Source organism: Vulpes vulpes, chromosome 12, assembly GCF_048418805.1.
Source record: "Vulpes vulpes isolate BD-2025 chromosome 12, VulVul3, whole genome shotgun sequence".
NCBI classification, from domain to species: domain Eukaryota; kingdom Metazoa; phylum Chordata; class Mammalia; order Carnivora; family Canidae; genus Vulpes; species Vulpes vulpes.
Genome location: NC_132791.1, coordinates 152580358 through 152598525, shown reverse-complemented (window position 1 = coordinate 152598525; position 18168 = coordinate 152580358). Strand labels below are relative to the sequence as shown.

At 35.5% G+C, this 18168-nt stretch overlaps 1 protein-coding gene across 2 annotated transcripts in view; it reads right to left on the bottom strand.

The window, feature by feature from the left end:
* Positions 1-426: 426 nt before the first annotated feature.
* OMA1 (OMA1 zinc metallopeptidase) overlaps positions 427-18168 on the bottom strand; it is a 71359-nt gene continuing 53617 nt past the window's right edge. For both annotated transcript variants that reach the window (XM_026006994.2, XM_026006995.2), the window contains one exon: positions 427-879. In XM_026006994.2, the coding sequence (XP_025862779.2) occupies positions 667-879 (213 nt within the window). In that variant the 3' untranslated portion in view covers positions 427-666. The remainder of the gene's footprint in view (positions 880-18168) is intronic.

Below are 18168 nucleotides of genomic sequence, written 5' to 3'. Positions count from 1 at the left end.
ATGATACAACTTTCTGTTAGGACTTTGGACTGTCAGCGGCACACTATGTTTGCAAGGAAGTGACCCTCTCTTGCCATTTTGTTTCTCACTCTGTCACTTGGACCACAAAGGTCACTACTTTTCCCTCCTGTGGAAACAGTTTAGCTTCTGCCTAGATAGCCCTTTTCCCCTCAGAGTCCATAAGCGAGGGCCAGGAAATTCTCCATCCCAGGGTCCCCTATTCCACATAATCCTATCCCAGTGCAAGTCAATTTCTGCAAACGGATGCTTCAGATGGTCAGTTTCCCAGTTCATCATAACCACCCAGACTCTAAATCCCAGTTTAGGCTCGGCCAGAACTCTCTCTACATTAAGAATTACTGCACATTCTGATTTTTCATCCACTAGAGGTCTGCCTTCCAAATGAAAAGCAAGTATGAGACAGAGTAAAATGTGGAATATAAATTTATTCTGTGACATTTTCCTCATTGAAGATATTTTAAAATAGATTAAAATACATCAATATTTCATGAAAATACCTTGAAGAATTTAGATAATACTTGTAATATACATGATTTGACCCTGAATATACATTTTTTTATCTCAAACATCATTTTTTAAAAAGTAACATAAAAATGGTAAGGGTTGATACATTCTTCATATATCCCATGTCTCATAAATTTTAATTCAACTGCCAGTTCTTTTCTCAACTATGTACGTTAAGGGTATTTGCTTCTGTTGTTGCATGGTAAGAGTATCCATTTTATGTTTCTCAGCAGTGATTTTTACGTTTTCTTTCTCCGATTCTTCCAGAAAATGCTTCATGCTGAGTTTGAATAGTAATCGAGGGTCTGGTCCCGAAAGTGGTGGGCAATTACAGATCTCTCTAATTTTAAGAGCCTAGAAATAATACAAAAATATACATACATAAATTTATTAAAATTTTTCCAGTAATTCCTAATATGTTCTTTGTAATACAATGAAATATAAGAAAATATTCTGTATTTTTTGGAATAAAAGGTGTCTTAATTACAATACATGAAAGAGAACCATACAGAAATTCAAGAAACATAGTTACATTTTCATTATTTGTTCACACAGTAATGAATATCTGAAGTGACTGACCGATGTCCTATTGGAATAAACAAGACTTCTTGTGTGTCTATGATTTTAGTCAAGCTAGGCCTGATCGTAAGAACATCCATCCAGATTTTAAAAGAGCTGAAGACTCAGAAAACAATGCATGTAGAAATGTGAACATACTCAAAGAAGATACACATAACTAGGGCAGTCGAGGGAGCACTGATGCTAATAACCTAGGAAAGTAAACAAATCAAAATAATGATAGTTTTTAATTCCAGGAAAAATAAAATGCTATAGGAAAAGTAGTCACAGTATACAACATGGCTCAGCTGTGAGGGGCGTTTAACAGTTTTAAAAACACTGAAGCTTGACCTATCCAAAATCACAACTAAATACTGGGAAGAGGGAAAGCTGACAGCTGACCATGTGTGTATGTGCATGGGGTATGCCCCAATGGTAAGGGGAAGCTTAGTTCTCATCCCCTACAGAGTAAGTAAACTGGTAATGCCTAAAACTGAAAAGTTAGGAAGTAGCAATATAAGTATGTTTGTTATACAGTTATGGTGGGAAATACCAAAAGTATCATTTAAGAGAGCTGAAAATGGTTACCCTTAAAAAATTTAAGGCAAGGTAGAGGGACTGCAGCTTTAAATAACTAGACTTGGAGATCTATGTAATTCTTTAAAGTGGATACATAAATGACCTTAAGACATAAAAACTCTGGTTTCATTCATACAGGGAAATAAAAAATATAAAAAATAGTGAAAGGGATTATAGGGGAAAGGAGAGAAAATGAGTGGGAAATATCAGAGAGGGTGACAACATGAGAGGCTCCTAACTCTGGGAAACAAACAAGAGGTAGTGAAGAGGAGGTGGGCAGGGGAATGGGGTGACTGGGTGATGGGCACGGAGGGCAGCACTTGATGGGATGAGCACTATATATTGGCAAATCAAACTCCAATAAAAAAAATATACCAAAAAAGACATAAAAACTAAAACAGAAATTTTTTTTCTAAAATAGAAAATTTTTAAGGAAAAAACATTTTATATCTAATGGGGGTTAAAAGAAAGATATTTAGGGGAGGGACCTAGTTTAGCTTTTTATTCTAACTTTTTATAGTGATGCATGTTAAGGGACGTAAGTAAAGCAGGGAAGGAGACAGTCAGTATTTGGGGGATAGTAAAATTTTGGAAAGATTAGCCCAGTGAGGTTTCACTGATAAAATAATGATGGCAGTGGGGAGGGGGTGCTGCTTGTAGGGGTGGTGCAGCGAGGAGGGAGGGAGACCTGAAGGACATGAGGGAAGAGGTCACATGGGTACTTGGAAGAAGAGCATTCCAAGAGGCAGCAGCAGGAAGTGTGAAGATCTGAGATGGGAGCATGCCTGGACTGTTCTGGAACAATGAGGAAGCCAGCGCAGCTGCAGTGAGCAGGGTAGGGGCAAGAGCAGATTATGTATGATCTCATGGGTCATGGTAAGGATTCTAGGTTTTACTATGAGTGGGCCTGCCCCTGATATCTGTGGGATTCATGGCAAGAATGTAACTGGACGCACAAATATCATGCTTAAATATTGAAAGCGGTAAGTCAAGCTAATAAACTACTACAAAAAATATGTTCTATTCTCCTACTTTGAAGAATATACATTGAAAGTAACCCTGAAAAGCAGGGTTGAATTCTGCAACGTGTAAGGTTGCAGGGAGCCTGGCCATCCTCCTGCCACTGACCTGCCATCCATTCCCTTCTCCTCCCATCCCTGGTTTAGCAGGCACTGTGAAGGGTCTTGTGTACATGTATCCAAGGGAAGAGAGCCTAGGAGCAAGCTCAAAAGGGTTTGAGTGAGGAATTCCATCATCCCAAACACCCAGAGTGCCACGTGGGAGGAGCACAGGTTCTTAAAAGAGTATTCCTTTAAGTTCCAAGGGAGAGAAAGGCATGAAGCCAGAGGCAAACCAAAAAAAAATTGATGAGGCCAGGGCAGAAGCTTGGACCTAGGAACACTCTGATTCCAAAGGACTATGAGTTACCAAAATAAACTAAAGAGGAAAATGCATTAAAGTGAAATTCTTTGGTGACTGGGCCTTATCTGAATTTTCTTTGTATCTCACAATCATACACTGAGCATTAAAAAAAAATGTTTATTAAAGTAAACTGAACTGAAAAATCAAGCAAATTTTTCACAACAAAAAGGCAGACTCTCAGCTAAATGGCACCCTGCTGTCTGAACCCAGCCACCTGTAAGAGTGGAAGATGCTATTGCGATTTGCAGTGAGACATCAAGCACAGACTGAGACTGCCCTGGCAAAATGGGGACACACGGTCTACTCCTTTCCAACCACGGTGATGTCCTTTTCCAAGTGAGAAGCCACTACATTATGGCTGCTATATCACATGCCTAAGACATTCACTGGGGTCAGTAAAGGGGCAAGTATGGAGTCCAGCAGGTAAGAGCTGGTAACAGCTGAGTGAAGCCATGAGAAAGGCGAAGCAGCAAATGAAAGGAAAAGCAGAATGCCATCTAATCTTTTATATTCAGTGCAAGGTCTTCTCTCTCCCCTAAGTTCTTTTTCAGCATTTTCACATTCAGCCAATATTTGGAACACCACACTGAGTGAGGTGCTAAGCACACATCAGTCTGAATAGTCATGGTCCCTGCCCTCACACAATTACCCTGCATTTCCCCATTACAGGGTACTTGAATTGTTTCCATAGGTTTTTTTGTTTTGTTTTGTTTAATAAATTACCCTATGGGGTGCCTGGGTAGCTCAGTCGGTTAAGCAGCTGCCTGAGGTCAGGATCTCAGGTCCTGAGATCAAGCCCTGCATAGGGCTCCCTGCTCAGTGGGGAGTTGGCTTCACCCTCTCCCTGTATCCCTGCCCCCTACTTGTGTGCACATGCATGCATTCTCTTTCTAAATAAATACAATATTTAAAAATAAATAATAAATTACCCTATGAAAATCTTTGCTTAAAGAAAAAATGTTATTTTATAACCTCCATTTGGGTTTACTTGAAGTATACCCCCAAAACAGAATGATCGGAACAGAGTATAATTTTAGTTTATACAGGACCAGATTGCTTTCTACCAGGAAGGCTTTGCCAACTTATAATGTTTTCAGCATAAAGGCCTACAAAAGCTATTCATAATCAGTATAACATAATATTTCATGATTTTTATCCAGATAACTGTATCATCTCAAACTTCAGAATCCTTAGAAATCATCAAGTATAGTTTACAGATTGAGGAAACTGAACCCCAAAGAGGTTAAGTGACTGGCAGGGAACAAAAAAATTGCTTGGCAAATGTTTATTGCAGCTTTATTCATAACTGCCCATACTTGGAGAAACGAAATGTCCTTCAGTAGGTGAATGGAGAAATAATAATCTGTATTACATCTAGATAGTGGAATATTACTGAGCACTAAGAAGGAATGATCTATCAAGCCATGAAAACTCAGGAAGGAAACTTAAATTTTTTAAGCCAAAAAAAATCTATCTAAAAAGGCTATATAACATATGATTCCTGCTACACACGTAACATTTTGGAAAAGGCAAACTATGGATACTAAAAAGACCCATGGTTGTCAAGGCTGAGCAGGGAGAGAGGGTATTTTTAGAGCAATGAAACTACTGTGTGACACTGTAATGGTGAATACAAGTCATTGTATTTGTCACAACCCACAGAATATACACCAAGAGTGAACCCTCATATAAATGGACTTTGGGTCCAGAAGATGGGTCAGTGTAGATTCATCTTTTGTAATAAATGTACCACTCTGGTGCAGGACTTTGATAGTGGGGGAACCTAGCAGAAGCAAGGAGTATATGGGAAATCTCTCCTGTACCTCCATGAAATTTTGCTGTGAACCTAAAACTGCTCTTAAAAATAGTCTAATAAAAAAAAAATTAAGAAGGGCATAAACGTGAAAGGGCTTAGAAAAAAAGGGATCAAAACCCACTTCTGCTGTTTTTGCTTTTGATGCTTTTATACAATGCTTTTGTACTAGTTTTTTTTGCACCATATTTTGTTTCTTAAATACATTTTTTACTAAATAAATGTCCTTTTGAGATGTATAAGCTATGCTTAATTGCTAGAAAAACTATGTATTTTTTTTTATTTTTCATAAAGGTTTTTCTCTTAATATTTCTACATGTGTGATTTGTTTATCTCCTCCATCTAACAAAACCCTATTACAAACCACACACATTTCTATCAAATCTTCATCTATTTTGCATAGTAAGATTTTATCACCTATGTTGGTGAAATATTTTTATTTCTTACTTTCCTTTTTTTCCACATTTATTTTACCAAATTTCAGGGTGTCAACATATTTTATTTTTATAAATTCAAATCTGTCTTATTAAATACATTTATTAAATATCTCTTTAAAAGTGAGCAATATTTTCCCACTATACACAACTAGAAGGATATGCCCTTCCATTGCCTTTACTTTGTTTTCTTCATTTAACTTTATGCACTGCACATAACAGGCACTTAATAAATGCATGCTGAATTTTAAAGAAACACCTATAGAACACAAGCTATGAATAAATCATTATGATAAATGTCATACGGAAGACACTCTCAAGAGTTGAGAGTCTAAGAGAAAGCAAGAATGTACTCTAATAATAAAAATATACAGTTCTGGGACACCTGGGTGGCTCAGTGTTGAGCGTCTGTCCCTCTTTGGCTCAGGTCGTGATCCCAGTGTCCTGGGATTGAGTCCCATATCAGGCTCCCCATGAAGAGTCTGCTTCTCCTTCTGCCTAATGTCTCTGCCTCTCTCCCTCTCTCTCTGTCTTTCATGAATAAATAAATAAAATCTTAAAAAAAAATACACACACACACACACACACAATTCTAAGAATCCCAAGGAAGACTGGAGTTAACTACAGAATCGGTTAGCCTACAGATTCCCACTAGAGGTGAAAGAAACTACCATACTGTTCACCTCCTATGTGCCCTGAACTGTGCCAGGTATTTTACTTACGTTATCTCAACTGGTGCTATGGTATGAAGCACTTTTGAAATCTTGGTCCCAATGGAGTATGTTTATTATTGAAGTGCCTTATAAGAGAGGGAGGAAAGGAAAGAGGGAAGGAAGCAGGACCTTACCCCCCCCCCCCAACACACACTCAAGTACGTACATCAGCCAAGAGATAATGTTATTGCAATTTTACAGATGAAGAACCTGAAGGTTGGATTAGATAACTTCTGCAAAATTAGGTAGGCAGGTCAGAATTAAAACCCAAAGCTCCCAAGACCACTGCTATTTTTATACTACTTAAGCATCCTTTCCCCATTATCAACTCTTAGTTTTCTATATGCTAAACTCCCATGAGGGAATGTAACTGCTACTCAACTGCACTGCCCCATTTTTCTATTTTCAACCCAATATTATTTTAGTTATCTTGCCTATAATGAACTATCATGCAATCATGTAACAAATATTCATTAAGCATCTCAGACACTGTCAAGGGTACTAAGGATATAGCAGTGAGTAAGGGCCTTACATTCTTAAGAGGAGGAGTCAGACAATAAGCAAGTCAACAAGAGCATTTTAGTTAAGTATGTGAAGAGACAAAACCGAGAACTTTGTTAGAGAATGACTGCACAGAAGAAGGGCTATTTGAAACTGGGGGAATCAAGGAAAATCTCTGAAGGGAGATGGCGTTTGTGTAAGGAGCTGAGGGAAGAATATTTCAGGCTGCAGAGTCAGCAGGGGAGCAGTGAGGAGGAAACAAACTCAGTATGAAAGAACTGGAATCCAGGACAATCTGGGGGAGAGGAGCATGTAAAAAAAAGCTGAAGAAGGAAGCAGCAGCCAAATTACCTGACTTAAAGGCTGAGCAAGGAGTTGGGATTTTTATTCCAAGATAATTTAAGAGATGCTGCTAAAAGGTTTTATGCAGGGAAATGACATTTAAAAGATGATTCTGGCTACTGTACTGCAAACAGGCTGTTGGGGGATGAGGTGGAAAATGGAAAAGATTAAAATAGGATATGACTGCAGTCAATCCAGGTAAGGGATGATGGTGATGGAGAAGGGACAGTAGACAAGATCTTCTCGAGGACAGGATATAGAGAAGGAATAAAAAATGAGTCCCGAGTTCCTTCCTCTGTGTTAACAGCACTGCTTTTATTATGCTACCCATGTATTTGAGGATAATTTACTTGCTCCAAGTAAATAATTATTGTCACGTAGTACTGTACTGTTTGCTGGTTAATGACCCCAGTCCATAAATTCTTTTAAAGGTGGTATTTTTATCAATTTGTCAAAACAAAATATTCATAAAACGAATCAGATAATTAACAATGCCCCTTTCTGTATTTTGAAGCTAGAGTTAATTATTTACTGAATAACTGTTCTTTAAACTTTCAAAAATTCTCCAAAGTAAATCCCCATCAGGGCTAGGTGCTCTTTTCTTTGCTAATTTGTTATGACTCTGGGTTTCTGATACAGTTGTTTTTATTTATTTGATTTAATTATACCTTACCTCTTTCTTCAAAAATTATTGAGGAGGTACATTCTAGTTACAATTTCTACTTCTAGCTATATCCACTCTGGCAGTTCTCTCTCTCTCACACATACATGCTCATGCATGCATACACTTTAATTACTTCTGATTTTGACCTGAGCCATTAATTAACATCATCTACCTAAAAATAACATTCTCTCAAGTATTTTGGTTATCCTGTATGTTAATTATCGTAGCTCTTCTCCTGATCCTCTTTGTCTAACTAACTGATTCAGTAATTTTCACTTTGACAAAATTTCTGAAACAACCAACTATTATAATTTTATTTCTGCTTAATTTTATTTTCCCTGTCTGAGGTACACTATATTTCTTGATTTCCTTTCTCTTTTTCTCTTTTACTAATACAGACATTTAAATTGATAATTTTTTTCTTTACATATAGGTTTGACAGCAATCCATGAAAATATAACTACAACCATTACAATTTTATTCTAAGGCATGCTCTTCTTGTCTATGCATTTCTTTCTTGTCTTATACACACAAGAATTTTATTTTAATTTTCATGTGGGTGACCATATTTTAATTTTTGTTATATTAATTTTAATGTACTATGTTCTGATAATTTGAACCATAATATTTTCATATTAAGTATATGTATTTTTGTCCAATTTAAGACCAGTACTTTTCTGAAGATGTATGATTTTTTGGGGGGGAAAAATACATCTTTTTCATAGCATTTAGTTTTTTGTGTCAGTTGAATCTTATTTTTCCATACTTTCAACTCAATTCTTTATTAACTACTTACTCTATCTGTGGTTTTCTAAGAATAGCCCGGGGCAAGCTAGAATCATAATCATTTGTAAACAGATTAAACTATAAATTCTATCTATTTTTTATCATCATAGATTCCACAGATTCTGCAAAGAGAATTGCTAGCTACTAAGTACTTCACTGTTTTATGTGTTCCATGTATTAAGGGATCTTCTATCTTAAAGAAGGAAAAGTTGGTTTGGCTAGATAGCATACCAAAGTGTATTACTGCCACTATTTTTTTTGGCTTTATTTCTTTTCCCGTAAATGCTTAGACTTCTCCAAAGTCTAAAAGGTAAGATGTAAGGTCATTCTTACTCATATGTGACTATATTTTCTCTTTATACTTGGCAACTTATAAAATCCTATCTTTGTGATGAAGATTTAACACTTGACAATTTAAATGTCTAGGCATTGTCATTTCAGGGCATCTCAGGCATGATGCTCTGGGGTTCTAAAAATCCATCTTAAGAAATGTTATCTAAATCTATAACACATCTAAGTAAGATGTGTTATAGAAAACACAAAGAAATTAAGACATAAATGAAGGTATTGGTCGTCTTTTCCACAGTTTTATGTAGCTTGATTTCCTGTGTCTTTTCAGTGTTCCTTCATTTTTTTAGACTTATTTTTTAGCTTTGGGTGTTTTAATTTGGTTGTGCTATGTTCCTTTATATCTAGCATCAACGAGCCTTTGCTTGGGGCATCAGTTCTGCTCTTTACAGCCTTCACTGAAAGTTTTACAGCTTGTTTGTTGTATTCACAAGTTTAGCAATTTTCCAGAACGGATGTATCTTAGAAGTCATTCTTTCTTCTTCTGTCACTTTCAATGTAGTTAAATCAGCCTTCTCATGCCAGCTTCAGGGGGCACCTAGGCTATTCTCTCCTAAGCAGGAAAAGTTTTAAATTATACCTGAAATTTGTTTTTTGTTTTTTGTTTTTAGATTTTCTACTCTTTGAAGCTTACCTTACAGGAAGGAAATGGGCATTTCAGAGGCTTTTTGTTGTTATTCTTAGATTTAGTTTAGATGAGGGTCCTTGTGGTATTATTAGTTAAGGACACTCACACACAAAATATCTTTTAAATACAATAACCTACAATCATCTTTCTTTTCAACCTTTATGTACTCACTATCATTCTTATTTTTTTTTAAATCTCTTATCTGTCTCTTAAATCTATTCTTGAATAGGAGAAAAATGTGGCTGTAACATCTTTTCTTCCATTAGATTTGATTTGGCTGTTCTGATTCCCTTCTTTCTTTTTCTACACAGATTCCTCCTGAAGACACACATGCAGGTTAGCCTTTTGAGACAGAGGACAATGACAGTTCCCCTCAATCCAAAAAACTTCTCAGGTTGCTGAAAAACTGGATATTTACAGAGCGCTAAATCATTAACCTACAATCACTTGCTGGCCATACAAGGGAAAATCATGTTGACAAGAGAAGGACCAGGCTATCACCATCCAAACCCCTAGGTAAATGTAGCATCATTAAATGTGGAGTAGCCAAATTAAAAGAATCCTGATGTGAAACAATATAAAGCATAGCTGCACTGCCTATAAAATATTCTTGCCAAAATTTAACTTCTGTTTACAGGTATACAGAGAAACAAGTGTTAAAAAGAAGAGAGAGGAGCAACAGGCCCAAAACAGACTCATTTGTGGTAAGCCCCACATTAGCAAACCAAGACTTAATAGCTAACCTAACTGCAGTTTGAACCTCTTCCAGAAATGGAATCTTAAACCAGTAAATCTAGAATTTCCCAGTCAGCATTTAGTGAGGTAATCTTCCAGTAGATCCCTTTCAACCCCCAAAGAAATATGGGTAACCCCTCTTTCCTTGTCCCTGTCCTCTTCTGCTTATAGAAATTCTCCCATTTTGTTCAGTTATTTGGAGCTCCTTTCTATTGCTAGACCAGCTGCTGCCTAATTCACAAATCACTGAATAAAGCCAATCTGGTCTTTAAATTTACTCAGTTGAACTTTGTTTTTTAACACCAGTTAAACGATATCACAAAAAAGTAATCACATAAATAAAGAATGTTGAAACTAGATTTATTCAACAAGTCAATGGTATGTTTAAAAACAAAACAAAAGGGAGGGGGGCACTGTTCTGAAGTCAAAGAGATGTAAGGGACAAAACAACCAAATGCAACACATGGATTTGGTGGATTCAAATTTGAATAAACCAATGGTAAAACTGTATTTTGAGACAGAAAAATTTGCATATGGACAGGATATTTATTTTTAATAAGGAATTACTACAAATTCTCTTAAGAATGATAATAGTATAATTGTGGATGAAAATGATACTACTTTCTAAAATGAATTTTGGAGTAATTGGGGAGAAAGCATCATGTCAAGCATTTACATTAAAATACTAATGGGAAAAAATAAGATTCAAATGAAGTAAAAGTATAAAAAGACTGATACTAACAAAGATAAGGGGAAAATGGAGATTCATTAATTATTCAAATTATTCTCTATCTTTACATGTGTTTTTAAGATTTATAATAAAAAATTTTTTTAAGATGTTTTTCCTCTCTATCCTCCATTCACCTGTCATTTCTTCATTTCTGTGACTTCATTCTTGATTTTACATCTACACCTTGAGTTTGAAATAACTCATGAGAGGTTTAAATGTTTTTCCTTGAAGGGGTGCAGAAAAAGTCTCCCTAAAATGTGCCATTTTAGTATGTGGACTATTTTGAGTTGAAGGCATTCAACAACCCCTGTGGGCTCAAGAGAAGATTCTGCTCCTCTCTTAACTACCTAAAAGAATATAAATTGGGGGTGTTTCCCAGAGTAAGAGTTATTATCGGAAATAAATTTTATCTGAGTGACCCATCTATATGGCAGGGCAAACATCTCATTACCAAACATCTGCTCTTCTAACTGCCCTGTGAATTGCTCTCCTCCCCTTTGAAGCCCAGGGTGCTTATCCCATTCCTTAGCTCAGAATGGCATATGTACTTCATTTTACCTGTCTTTGAACATCTCATGAATGTGGGGTTTCCATATGTACAAAATTAAACCTGTTTTTCTCCTGTTAGTCTATCTCATGTCAATTTAATTTAGACCAGCCAGAAGAATCTTTGAAGGGTAGATAAAATTTTTTTCTCCCCAACATCCTGAAAAATGAAACCAATCTCTTTATACTGCACTTCGAGCTCCCTCCCTTAATTTCTGTAGGCAAGCATGTACTTTTTTAAAAAAAAAACCTAGGATTTTAAAATGCATCAATAACCTCAATCAAAAACTCAACAGAAACAAATTTAACAGAAATGAATGAGAATAGGAGGTTGTTACTTTAAGAGACAGAATAGTAATACAGCCAGGATAATCGCTATGTGGCTACTTACAAATAACAAAACAAAAACTTCTGTTTATATATTGGCCTGTCAGGATGATTTGATTTAATGTCTTTACTTAAAAGCAAATGGATGACAAAAGAAAATAAAAACAGAAGAAACTGTAAAAGACTTTGAAATGGGCAAAAAGATCACTGGATATCCTATCAAGTGTCACCTCTGCCTTTCAAGGCCTTAGAGCTGTTTTACAACTCCATAAGTTGTAGAAAACTAATAACAATGCAAATAATACTTGTCTTTAGAAATGTAAGTGAACTGTCTGGTGGAATGCAATTGATCATTGCCTCATGAATACATCAGTTTTGCATCTATCTGTAAAGCTGGTTCATCATTCCTGATTGTCTATATACCTATGGTTCTGAAATTCTCCTGTGAGCTGGCTGTAACATATTACTGGCTGTCTCAGGATTAATAGGTAAAGAAAATCTCAGATTTTGTTCATCTTATTTTTGTGTAAGTCATGATTTTACCTTAAAAATTTTTTTTCGGGAACACTTGGGTGGCTCAGTGGTTGAGCATCTGCCTTCAGCTCAGGGAGTGATCTGGGGGTTTAGGGATCAAATCTTGCATTGGGCTCCCTGAGGGAAGCCTGTTACTCCTTCTGCTTATGTCTCTGCCTCTCTGTATCTTTCATGAATAAATAATTAAAATCTTAAAAAAAAAATTGCCTTCTAATATATTTCAGTTCCTTTCATAAACTGCAATGGATATTGGAGTCTGACTAGTTTTTGAAGTGGTCTAAAATTAATTATAAATAATGAAAAATTTTAATAAATATAAAAATTTTAAAATTAAGGCCACCTTGACACTGGTCAATTTTCCTCCTGAATGATAAATAAGAAGAAGTTTTCAAATAAATCTTATAATCAACCACTCCTGGCATAGGAGAATGATATATTATGAAATGGCTGTATTTATTCCCAATAATAACTGAAGTATTTATAAAAACAACTGATAGTACACATCAGGATTCTTCTAGGCACTAAATATCAAGTAAAACAGCAATTACTTATTCATAAAAAATAAACCATATTAATTAGGTTTTAAAAAAGAAAAGAGGAGAAAAAAATTAATGGTCAGAGAAGCTTTATAATTAGATTAAAGCTTCCTTTGAAAGTAGAAAACAAGTCATTTCAAGAGAAAAAAAAAATCACCTCTATTTTTTAACACATTTTTCTAAAAATATCATACTTTTTTCCCCCTAAAAGCATTTTTTTCTAATAGCCCATTCACTTCAGCCTCAAGTAGATACACATCACATGCACCATAATATTTTTTTAAGGTTTTAGACAATGTTACTGTCAGGCTTCCTGGCTTTATATGATTCAGAGGCCAATTCAATTACAGTAGCTGCTAAGATATTTGCCTTTTCCTCAACACTCTCCATGTCAGACAAAATGAAATTCTGTAAGGTGAACAGTGTATGTTTGTGTACACTGGCCAACAACGACATTTCACTTCAATGTTAAACACTCCTATTTTCTACTCATGAGATGTATGATATTAATGATTTATGCATTTACTTTGTCCAATTATAAATGCATAAGAATGATTTACAAGAGTTCAACCTCCAGCTTCCTGAAAGTTTAAAGAATTCAAGATAAAATGAGATTAAAATGAATGCATTTACAGCCTGCCGGTATCTATAAAAACTGAATGTAGTAAATTTGAACATCAAAATTTAAACACCAGTTTACAAATAAGGCTAACATTGAAAGTTCTAAGAGTTATTAAAAAATAAATCCTATTATAAATTATTATAACATAACCCTAAGGAACAGTAAGGCCAAATTAAATGTTTTTCTTATACATTCTATCATTCTCTATCTCCTTCCCCCAACCAAGAAAAAGATGGCAGAGAGTAAGGCAATGAGAAACAGAAAAATTCAGTCTAAATGCTTTCGGTTGTAAAATAAATCTTTCAAGTAAATCTCTATCCTGGGTTATCATACCATTTCCTTTATTCACATCTATTCATCCATATTTTATAACAATCTTTATAGAAAGAAAGTTAAATAAGGGATTCTTTCAAGGACAACTTATGTTATACATAAATTTAAAATCTGAACAGTGTTAAGTGTAATTTTAAAACTGTCATACCATTAAACATCAACAGGTTAATATAACATCTGTTCTTCAATTTTTCACCTAAGTTGTTATGGTAACCAAAATGCGTGGTATATTTGTTTCCTAAATTTAACTGATTATTTCAAGTAAATAAAATTACAGCATATCATCTTATTAACCACAAATATTATTAATACTATAACCCTATATTTATCATTTTTAAATGTTAGTGGATCACAGGATTATATTTAACTAGGAATTTACAAATGCTTTATCTCAGAATACACATTAAAAAAATAGCAAGGGTATACTTCTTTCTAACTTGGGGGTATTTTCTTGATTTTCAAAGCAAAACAAAATGAAGAACTATCTATTTTCTGAAAAACATACTATATTAAAACACTTCAAAATTATATGATTTTAGGGATCCCTGGGTGGCGCAGCGGTTTGGCGCCTGCCTTTGGCCCAGCGCGTGATCCTGGAGACCCGGGATCGAATCCCGCATCGGGCTCCCGGTGCATGGAGCCTGCTTCTCCCTCTGCCTGTGTCTCTGCCTCTCTCTCTCTCTCTCTCTCTCTCTCTCTCTCTCTGTGACTATAATATATATATATATATATATATATATATATATATATATATATATATATATATGATTTTAGTGTTTTGTAGGAGCTAGAGATTACATTCTTTCCAAGCATTAAGTCAATCCCATTACTCCTCTAGTGTTCTTCTCAAAACTTTCCACTGGTGTCCCATCTGTGAGCAAAAGCCAAAGTCCTTACACTGGCTACAAAACCCATACTCTCCACTTTCCCTTGTTTACCGCATCCAACTACATTGGTCTCCTTGCTGTCCCTGTCCCTCAAATACACCAGGCTCACTCCTACCTCAAGGCCTGGTACTATTTCTTCTGCCTGGAAGGGTGTTCTCCTAGGAAGCCACAGGGCTCATTCTTTATTACATTTTTTCCTTCAAATACCATCTTCTCAGTGAAACCTTCTCTGACGAACCCCATTTCAAACAGCTATTCCAGGACCTCGACCACCTCTGCTCACAATTTACCTATCCATTAGAGACTGAATGGTTCCCCCTTGCCCCAAATTCTTATGTTAAAGCCTTAACCTCCAATGTCATGACAGTATTTGGAGATGGGGCTTTGGGAGGTAATTAGGTTTAGATGAAGTCATGAGGGTGGAGCCCTCATGAAGGGATTAGCATGCCCTTATAAGAAAAGGAAGAGACACCAAAACACTCACTCTCTCCACCAGGTGAGGGCACAATGTTCTAGAAGGCAACCATCTGCAAGCCAGAAAGATCTCACCAGAAACGGAATCTGCTGGAAAATTATTGGACTTCCAACCTTCAGAATTGTGAAAAAATTAATTGCTATTGCTTAAGACAGAACCTGATCTTGGACTTCTACCCTTAAGAACTATGAAGAAATAAATTTCTGTTGCTTAAGCCACCCAGTCTCTGGTATTTTGTTATGGCAGCCTAAGTTGACTAAATACATCATTCTTACATTATTTTCCTTATTAACATTCATTACTAACTAGTACACAATATATCAGTGATTCATTCTATACATTACTAATTAATGCTATTTATTGTCTGTCTCCCTTTACTACATAAGCTTCACAAGGGCGGGTTTTTTTGTGTTTTTTCTTCACAATACCTGTAACAACTATGGTCTGGCATAACACATAACCAATAAATATTTGTTGAATGCACAAAGTATAGATTTAAAATATCTTAAATGCTGATATACTATGGCAGGAAAGAATACATTTCTTTGATGACATTCAAGGAATCCAATAAAAAGTAGAAAATACACAATCTTTAATAAATTAAACTTTTAAAAAAATCAAAATCATCTCTGTTCTCATAGAACTAAAGAATCTTACATTCCTGATTTTCTTGATCTTTTCTCCTTCTATAATTCTGATTTACTACAGGCTCGATCTTCTTCCTACCAGTTAAATATGCAAACTACTTTATACGGCTAACTCTGTCCAGGATTTTTTCTCTGTTTACTTCCTAAGTGAACTCATCTACTCTGCTTCAACTATCACCTTTTTCAGGTGACTCTGAAGTCCTCGTCTCTCACCTAGATTTCTCTGTGCTTTGGTGCTGTATTCCTAACTACCTTTGAGATGTACAACACTTGAGGCATATGGTCAGCAACATAAAGGACAGGAACTTCAGGCAGAATATAACACTGTACTTACATAAGTAAAAACAACAACGATGACAAAAAAAAAAAAAAAAAAGAAACCTTAAATAAAATTTAGCTACAACAACAAAAAAGTAAGTCTTTAGTAGTAGTCTATAGACTCACATAATTCTATATACTGCCTGAGAAATCACTTTTTCTCATTACAGAAATTAGACTGTCGATGATAGGGAATTCCAACCTCTGAATTATGACTATGTATTCTAATTAACAATATACTCTTGCACTATCAGCTTCACTTCAACCACTGAATTATTCCCAATATTGTAGTAGAGTTTTATTACTTTCAAATTGAATTTAATCACTTGGGGGGAAAATATAAGAAATTATATGAGGTTTTCAAATTAAGTTTCTGAACTAGGATAGTTTATTTTTAGAAGAAAAAAAATCTCCCAGTGTTTTTCATCATTGGTTCCCAAATAACATATTTGTTTCTCTAACCACTTTTCCTCGTCCTTACTAATCAATTCATTATTATTTTGAAGATTTCTCTAAACCACATTTTTTACAGAATTTAGGACAGGCTTCAGATGAAGAAAGTTGGCTAGAATTCATTATTCAATTTAAGTAAATCATATATTTTTAGAAGTTCACTGAGCAAAAATGCAAAGAAAGGAAATTCTAAAAGAAAACCATGTGGTTATTATGACTTTAGAGATAGGCTAAAGTTCCCAGAGTAGTACAAGGTCTCTGGGTCTTAGGTAGCACTAAGAAGACTGACTCTCAGAGCCAGTGAGCTTCAGTACACATCTTTACTAATGAAATACATATGATCCCAGTCCTATGTTGCCCTTTAAGATGAATGATTACTATATATCAGGTAAATTTCACTGCTATTTCTTTCTCAAATATTTTTTCTCCAAATAAGGAGTATAAATCGAAATATATTTAGGAAAGGTCTTAAGAGCCCATGTCTGGCTATCCTCAATGCTTATGAAAGGTACAAAGTATGCCCAAACTGTAGAGAAGTTGTCATCATTCCTTTCAAAATATATTCAAAATCTGACCACTTCTTTCGCTCTCTTCTGCCTCCATAATGTCTTACTAGGATTATTGCAAGAGCCTCCTTAAATAGTCTCCCTGATTGCACCCTTGATGCACTATAGTCCACTCTCCACACAGGAGCCCCAGTGATCACTAACAAACACAAGAGTCAGGTTGAATTTGAATACCCCTCTGTTGAAAACCCTCTACTAGCCTTCCTCACCACTTGAAACAAAAGTTAAGTCTTTACAATGGTTTAGAAGACCCTTAATGGTCTGGTCCCCCTACATCTCAGCCACTCTCCTCATTTCCTTTACTCCATTCAAGCCTCCATGTCTTCCTGGCTATTCCCTGGACACACCAAACATACTCTCATTTTAGGTCCTGTGCACTTGTTACTTCCTCAGCCTAAAAGACTCCCTCCATATATTTACAGGATTTGCTCCCTGGCTTTTCCAGATTCTATTCAGTGAGGTCATCCTTGACACATGAACACAGACTAGTAAACCTTCTCTGCTGCCCAGCCCTATTACCTTTTGCCTGCTTTATATTTCTCCTTCATGCTTATCACTACTTGATATACTACAAGTATGTTTGCTTGTTTATTATTTGAATTATCTAATTAAAATGTTAGCTCCAAGAAAGCAAAGACTGTTTTGTTTTGTCCTTGCTCATTCTCTGGCAATAGAACACAAAGTAGCAGATTAGAAGTGAGTATTAACAAATACTGATCATATGAATGAATGAATCTTGTGACTGTTTCTCATTCCAAAAAATTGCATTCCACTACATTTCTACTTTTCTTATGATGTCACATTCCCTGTTATATTAAGAATCAATTTGTACTTATCTTAGCATGAAAATATCGAGAACCATGTCTTATTCCTCTTTGTGTCCCCTGTACCTACTAGCATCATTTCTTTCTTATGGTAGGTACTCAATATTTCTTAAGCTGAATTTGAAGTCATACTGAAAGATACTTTTATAATACACCTGCATCTGTTTTTATCCCTTAGCAAACAGACCAATACCAATTCTTAAAATCCTAAAGAATATTCTGCTTTTAAAACCAACCAGCAAATTTAATTCAAGTGAAACGGAAAAGAGATGTAGCCTGGCTTAGAGATATCTGATATCCATTTTGTACTGATGTGATAACT